Raw genomic sequence first — 7,645 nt, 5'->3', positions numbered from 1 at the left:
CTACCTCCGGTTTCCCGCATCGGTAGCAGAAAATCTTCCGCTCTGGCGACGGGCAATCGCGGAAACCGTGGTCGGTCTGGCCGCAGTTCCAGCAGGTCAATCTCGGCCTGGCAAACTCCTCGACGATCGGATCCTCAATTCCCGCCTCAACCTCGGGTCCGTCAACCGCCACCTCTTCAACCTGGCGTCCGCTTGGCTGGAACTTGGACGGCCCGCAATAGGTGGGTCTGACCTCCCGCTTCATGAAGGCCTCTTCCACCTCCAGGCATTCCTCACGCAGATGCTCCACGCTGTATACCCTCAGGGCTTACACAAATCTCGCAATCTCTGCGGTAAGTCCCTTTTTGACGATTCGGATCATCTCTGACTCCGGTATGGGTGCCATCAGTCGGTTACCCAGCCGCCGCATCGCACGGAAGTACTCTTCCACCGATTCGCCCTGCTGTTGCCGTCGGTCCTGTAGCGCCCGCCGCCGCTCGAACTCGCCGCCTATGCCACGGAATCTGGCCACCAGGTTCTCCTTAAGGTCGTCCCAGGTCTGCGGCGGATTCTCCTTGACGTGCATGACACTGGCGCATTAATTAGAGACTTTATTAAAGATTTGACAGAGCTATAGCGTTTTACACAAGTGCGAGCAAGACGACTATATGGCGCTCTAATGCATTAGCTACTTCATTGCCGCGATAATCGATAGATCTACATCCAAATACTAGATACTCAATAACAAAATACGGGTTTAATGAAGAAAATGGTAATTGAAAAATGTATTAGCCAGCTCATTGACAGTATGGTCTCACAATGAGAATTTTATTTTTATATAATTTCGCTGGTTTTTTGAACTGAAAAAATATTGGAAATTTGGAAAAATACTATGTTTTGCGGTGGCAAGGTTCCTGCGGTGTAAAATTAATTAAAATTTTTTTTTGGTAATAATTAAAAAACATAAATTTAAAGGATTCTGCATTTATTTATGCAAGAATACTTCGACGAGGAATTCAGAAATTCATAGTAATACGCCGCGAATGGCGGCCGTTTTTTTTGTTTACCTTTTACGGTCGGTGTGACCGTAGTACGACTACGGTCACCAAATACCAAAATAATCCCAGCAAAATCCAAGCCAAATTACACAAAATTACACATATAGTGGTCTCTTTCAAGGTTCTAATGAAGTAGCTAATTAATGAAAACTGCATTAGTGTATCATATGGGCATAATCAATTATTCACTGGTTGTGGCCAGAAAAATTAATTTTATTTATTATGAACACATTTTTGGCTTATTGTTTTATGAATGATTATGTAAATAAATTTAAGTTTTGGTTTTTCTCTGAATTTATTTGAAGTAAAAAATAAAAAAGTTTTGTTTTCGATTTAATCGATTTAATTGATTCTAATTTCTAAAAAATCGATTCGCTGAGAATCGATTTTTACCCAGCTCTACTAAACAGTATATTCGCTTTACAAAGAATCCGCAAAAATTGTAATATTTGCGCTTGTCGCTGAAGCGGCCCAAAAGCATACTTTACATTTTCAATAACTCTAAGGGAATTGCCCAAGCTAATTATCTATCAAGCTGTTGCATTCGGGCGGTAATCGATAGCCGCAGGCGAAACAAATATCGTCTGGGATGCGCTCCGAGGAAAAGGATGACTAGACCGTAGTCAGGAGTAGGCCGGCGAAGTCCGCCTACCAAGGGGAGATCCGCAGAAGATGAGAGTCCGGATCTCTGGAAGGGAGGGGCGTCCAGGGCGATTCCAGCCAAGCCCAAGCCTACACTCCGAGAGAGGAGAAGAGAGAGATGAAGTAAGCCGGCAGTAATTGTTGTAGAGTAATGCAGTTTGTTTACCTTTCTTGTCGGCCCTTGTTGTTTTTTTTTTATTATTTTGCGGATTCCAGATCAGCTGGAATTTATGGTGTGACCTGCGGGCGAATGGGGAGAAATCCCCCCTGAGAGGAGACTGGCTAGCCGGCCTTCCCCCATCGGTCATATCATCAGGTCGTAACATAATGGCGCCCAAACCATCAAAAGGTAGCGAGGTGGCGAGAAGGACAATCGCACTCACAATGCTGTTGATGAGAGAAAAAAAAAATATCTTCCAGCCGAGGGCTGAAATCCAGGTGGTCCAGGCGCATTAATTAGAGACTTCATTAAAGAGTTGACAGCGCTATAGCATTTTACACAAGTGCGAGCAAGCCGACTATATGGCGATCTAATGCATTAGAATAATGCAATAGCTACTTCATTGCCGCGATAATCGATAGATCTACATAAAATATACTAGATACTCGATAACAAAATACGGGTTTAATGAAGAAAATTGTAATTGAAAAAATAATATGTTTTGCGGTGGCAAAATATTTAAATATTTAAAATATTTTTTTTGGTGATAATTAAAAAAATTGAAGGTATTATAGGTTAAAAACATAAACTTAAATGATTCTGCATTTATTTATGGAAGAATACTTCGATGAGAAATTCAGAAATTGATAGCAATACGCCGCGAATGGCTGCGGTTTTTTTTGGTTACCGTTCACGGTTGGTGTGACCGTAGTCGTGTTACCAAAATAATTCAAGCAAAATTACACATATAGTGGTCTCTTTCAAGGTTCTAATGAAGTAGCTAATTATTGAAAACTGCATTAAAATGTCATACGGCCATTACGAAATCTAAAAACATTTATTTAAAGATACTTAAGGGGGTCTTCTCATTCAAAAGCCGTTTTTTGGACCCTTTTTAAAAAAATTCTTATTTGAAAACTCAAAGAATAATTGAAAACTTTTTTTATTTATTGTATTCAAAAATGTTCAAAGTAACTAAAAAAGTTGTTCTTGCCTCGATACGAGGGTTGTTCAAAGAGTAATGAGACTTCAAACTTGGTGGTCGAAAAAAAGGTGTCGTCCTGGCGGCCACGATTCAGGGTCTCCAGAGCGTCCGAAATGAAAAAGAAAAACGGGGTTATAATCAGAATAGATGTCATTTTCGGCTGACGGAACAGATTTTTTTTTTTAATTTTTAAAACAAAATGGCGGCCATTCAAAAAAAAAAAATTCGATTTCGGGCGTTTTTTTTGTAGTTTAGTGTAAAATAAAAAAGAAAAAAAAAATTTTTTTTAAATCTGTTCCGTCAGCCGAAAATGGTGACAATTCTGCGTCGATTCCACTTTGTTTCATGAAAATCGGTTCAGTTGAACTGGAGATATCATGGCCGCCAGTTCGAAAAACGTGGTTTCGAGATAAACGCGTTTGAAGTTTGAAAAAAGCTCATTTTGCATAGATCTTGCTTCACAAAAAAGGCTGTATCTCCTAAAGTATTTCGAATTTCTAAAAATCCTTTTGGGGACATATACACACCATCCCAAGCTATAAATAAATGCAAAAAAAATCGAAAAAAAGGTTGCCCAATGAGAAGACCCCCTTAATCATTAAAAATTAAAATTTTAACTCAATTTCCCTTATGTTCGCTTCCTCTTCTTCCTCATAGTGGTGCAATTTATATTGTACATGGACATGGACGCGGACGAATTTGCAAAGGAAGGCGTCGGACTGGAGAGTGAAAGAGCAGAAAGCGTTCCTGTCTCCCTAAGAACGCTTCAAAGCGAGCTAGAGAGAGAGCTAGTAATAATGAACTTAGCCTAGTAACAATAATAAGAAAGTGAGGGTGACTCCGAGCTCTCTCTCGGCACGCAGTTGGCGATGATGATGATACGGCTCGCAGTGGGCGATGAGGATGAAATGGTGCGCCCCAGATTTGGGGCGTTACATCCCCTCCCTACTTCGGGGAACAAAAGAGACTGTTCCCCGTCCGCTGGGCCGGAGGGTGATCTGGTACGACCCATCCTCAGTCCTTACTCGTAGTCGTTGGCGGGCGTACTGGGCGGCGGCGAGTCTGGCGGAGATGGTCCGCCACACCACGGCAGGCACACGGTGGTCTGGTAAGTTGTGCTCCCATCCGTCCGGAAGCGGATATCGCTCGCTTTCCGGCGGGTCCTGGCTGGCGTGCACGGGACTCCTCTCTCGTCCGTCAGTGGCGTCCTGTGGCGGGCTGACGAGGCCGTCGGGGTTCCAGCGTTCTGGAGCAGCCCAAATCAATTCTTCGACCCCAGCTGGGATCTGGTCCAACAGTTGCCCGATGGTCCCGGGTGACATGCCTAGGGCGGCACTGAGGGGGCTGGACCTCGGGGTCATCGCAGGGGGTGTGGTGGCTGCGGTGGGTTCGAGGACGGCGCTCGGGGTGGCATCCTCGGGCGATCGGTTGGCCACGGCTGCGGGTGGTGCACGGACGGCGCGCGAGGTGGTAGCCTCTGGCGATCGGGTGAGCATGGCTGCGGGTGGTGCATGTAGGGGCAACGGCTGGCAGGGGACCGGAGTCAGGACCGGATCCCGGCGGCGGAATCGCTGGCCCGTGTCCTCTTCGTCGTCGCTAGGCTCCGACTCCCATTCCATCGCCTTGCCCGTGGGGTGGTGTGGACGATTGGGGGGGTCCACGGCGCTGGGCTTAGCGTCCCGCATTACGATGTCCTGCGGTAGGGCGTCGTCTCGCATCGATGTCGCAGGCTTCGAAGTCGTCGGGCCCGGGTTCCCTGGTATTTCGCCGTCGTTGCCTGAGTTGGCGAACGAGGGTACGGCCCTGTCGTCGACGCCAAGTATGCAGAGATGTTCCGGGGACTCTGGGAAGGTTACATACGGGCTCTCTGAAGGCCGCCACGGGACTTCGACCTGCATGGTCTCGTACGTGGTATGGATCAAGTACGCCCACGACCCTCGCTGGTACCAAAACCTGTCTTCTCCGGTGTGTAGAATGTGCTGCGCTCCCTCGGGTGGGACGCTGTCATCTTCCTCGTCTTCCTGCTGGTCATCCGAGCTCTCGGAGTATGTAGGCCGGGGATCGTCCTCGTCATCAGTGACGTCCTCGACGTAGGCGGCCGGCGGCTCGTCCTCGTCATCAGTGATGTCCTCGACGTAGGCGGCCGGCGGCTCGTCCTCGTCGTCCGGATCGTCACTGACGCACTCTTGTTCTTGGATTATTTTTAAAGCGAATATTAATTTAATTATTTCCCTCTATTTATCCCGTTCAACAATGTTCCCGTGTGACTTGGTATGAAACGTGGCCAGGCGTACCATAAAATAGGGTCATTGATGCCAATGCCTAATGATATTTCGAAATTCTTCAAATTTATTTTATGGGGAATTCAACGCAATGCATTAAGCTGCCTGACAATTTTTGCACTGTTCTTTAGGATAGGATAAAAATGAATTGATTCAGAGTATTTTTTCGGACATACAGAATAATTACTTGAATAATAAATGGCTTAGTCATCGGGCGATTTCGGCAGTCGAAAACGTTAATGCTGACGAAATTAACTTCCAGATACAACAGTGGTTACCAGGCAATCTGATTTTTTTTTCAATCAACCGGTACTGTTGTTGATGAAAATGAAAGTGTAAATTTTCCATCAGAATTTTTAAATTCACTAGATATACCTGGAATGCTACCACATAATCTTTGATAATAATAATCCACCTCAATTATGAAACGGTACACGTTTGGTCGCCAAAAAATTACCGGAATTTACCCATTTACCCATTTACCATTTACCAATTTACCCATTTTAACTGGGACGTATTCCAATGACACGTATTCCAATGATACCGTCCGATTCTACCACACCCTTCAAAAGACTACAGTTTCCAATTCGTTTATCTTATGCCATGTCTATTAATAAGTTTCAAGGTCAAATGTGCATTTGTGGTCTACATTTGGAAAATCCATGTGTTCAAGCTAAACAAGGGGCACAAATCGGCGGCATTTAAAACAGAGAAAAACACATCCCGTCCACAATAAATATATGTACATTTTTTTATCCACTGCACAATAACGAAACAAGAAAAAAAAGGGATAAATAAAGTTATCTCCCTCCTCTAGCTTGCCGATCATACGTGCATACGTATTTTTTTTTATTTTATTTTTTTATTGATTGTCACGTAGTTCTCTGGCCGGGATAAAATCTCAGTCGGGGCCAAGGAACCTATACAAGAAAATGTATATAGAGGGATGGGACCTGTAGTAGGAATAGTATGGGGGTGGCAGAATACCGAGGAACGAGGCGCACCATAAGTAGAAAACGAGAGAAAGAGGTTGCAGGCTGCGTATCCGGGGTTAGGACCACGTGGTTTAACACCAAGAGCCACTGTACTGCCTCATCCGTATAGCCGCGGGTGAAAAGGTGGGTCTCCAACACCACCTGTCGGGCGAACGGATGAGACTTCAAATGAGGCTGGCAGAAATCGGAGAAATTGTTGTTGTCGCCCCCTGGCGGGTTAACGCGGGTAGCGCCGGCTGCCGGTCAAGGCCGATCCCACCGTAGAGGTGAGATTCGGGTGGGGTGGGAACGGTGATCGTCCGAAACTCGGTGGTTAGCGCCCTCTGACGGGTGTCACGCCGATCGTGAGTTCACAACTCACGCCGCTAGGTGGCGTTGTAGGCCGAAAACGCGTGTTGGTCGTGAGGGGGACTCGCACCAACAGGTGGCGTTGTAGGCCGAGGATGTATGTGGGTCGCCGCAGCGGTTCACGGTAGCGGAATCGGGGCTGAGGGGGGAAAGCGGGGCTACTACTCCGGATGGACTCGGAGTCTACGGAAACACCACTACTCCGGATGGACTCGGAGGCTACGTAAAGTCTACTACTCCGGATGGGCTCGGAGTCTACAAAAGTCTACTACTCCGGATGGACTCGGAGGCTACGTAAAGTCTACTACTCCGGATGGGCTCGGAGTCTACAAAAGTCTACTACTCCGGATGGACTCGGAGTCTACGTATAATCTACTACTCCGGATGGGCTCGGAGTCTACAAGATCTACTTTAGGTGGAGCATGCAAGGGGGAGGGGAAGAGGGGAACTCTCGGCCGAAGCTTCGTCCTGTGAGTGGGAAACCAGACACAAGCGTCGGTCTCGGTCGAGGTGGAGGAAAAGGGTGGGGAGCAAGGATACCACAAACTACGAAAGAATAACAACGAGGTTTCACTTTGGGCTTTTGGTTGGTTTATTATGCGAATTCTGTTGGCTGTCGGGCTTGCTGCTGCCCTTACAAATCGGGGAAGAGGGGGGAAAAGTGCTTACGTGACTCCTGGCGGCGCGGTTGTCGCGATCTGGCGCGCGGAGGAGGGGAGAACACGCGTGGCAAAAACACTCGCGGTGCCGACGTTCGGCGATCAGGCGCGTGTCGCGGTAAGCGATCTGGCGGGGTTCCGTTGCGACGGAACACGGATGGGCTTTCGGGTCGAGGTCTCTTCTCGTTTTGTATGGGCACGTGCGCGGTGACAAGGATGCGGCGGTCGAGCACACGTCTGGTCTCGGCGAGTTCTCGAAACGGAAGAGAATCAGTGAAAAACTTAGTGCTCGCACTTCAGCGACGCGTCGCGCTTATCGATCGGCCGGGTCGCTTATCGAGTGGCCGATCGATCACAGGTAGTGCGATAGTAACTTCAGGGGGTCTCTGCGTGGGTCGCGTCTTGACTAACGTAATGTTCAGGGGTTGCCACCTAGTTCGTTTCTGGGGTTTGCTTCTCCACTACTAATAATTAATTATTTATCGCTTAGTTCAGTTTTTATAAGTTTATAATGAGAAGTTATTACTATTTACAAGG

The 7,645-nt window shown here is 47.0% G+C and overlaps 1 protein-coding gene across 1 annotated transcript; it reads right to left on the bottom strand.

Moving 5' to 3' along the window:
• Nucleotides 1–3,514: 3,514 nt before the first annotated feature.
• On the bottom strand, nt 3,515–4,761 carry LOC138928570 (nascent polypeptide-associated complex subunit alpha, muscle-specific form-like). Its single transcript, XM_070285807.1, has 2 exons — nt 4,685–4,761; nt 3,515–4,627 (listed from the first exon to the last, which is right to left on the bottom strand). Exons 1-2 carry the CDS (start codon nt 4,720–4,722, stop codon nt 3,757–3,759), a joined length of 909 nt encoding a protein of 302 aa, XP_070141908.1. The 5' UTR covers nt 4,723–4,761; the 3' UTR covers nt 3,515–3,756.
• Nucleotides 4,762–7,645: the final 2,884 nt, after the last annotated feature.

Source organism: Drosophila kikkawai, chromosome 3L (assembly GCF_030179895.1).
Source record: "Drosophila kikkawai strain 14028-0561.14 chromosome 3L, DkikHiC1v2, whole genome shotgun sequence".
Taxonomy (NCBI): domain Eukaryota; kingdom Metazoa; phylum Arthropoda; class Insecta; order Diptera; family Drosophilidae; genus Drosophila; species Drosophila kikkawai.
Note: the sequence above shows the minus strand (reverse complement) of the source record. Positions and strands in the feature narration are given on the sequence as shown.

Bases quoted from the DNA above. Each gene is read 5' to 3' on its own strand.
- LOC138928570 (XM_070285807.1), bottom strand. From the start codon at position 4,722: ATGCAGGTCGAAGTCCCGTGGCGGCCTTCAGAGAGCCC. The intron at 4,628-4,684 runs GTATGTAACCTT...CGTCGACGACAG, and splicing joins TGGCGGCCTTCAGAGAGCCC to GGCCGTACCCTCGTTCGCCA.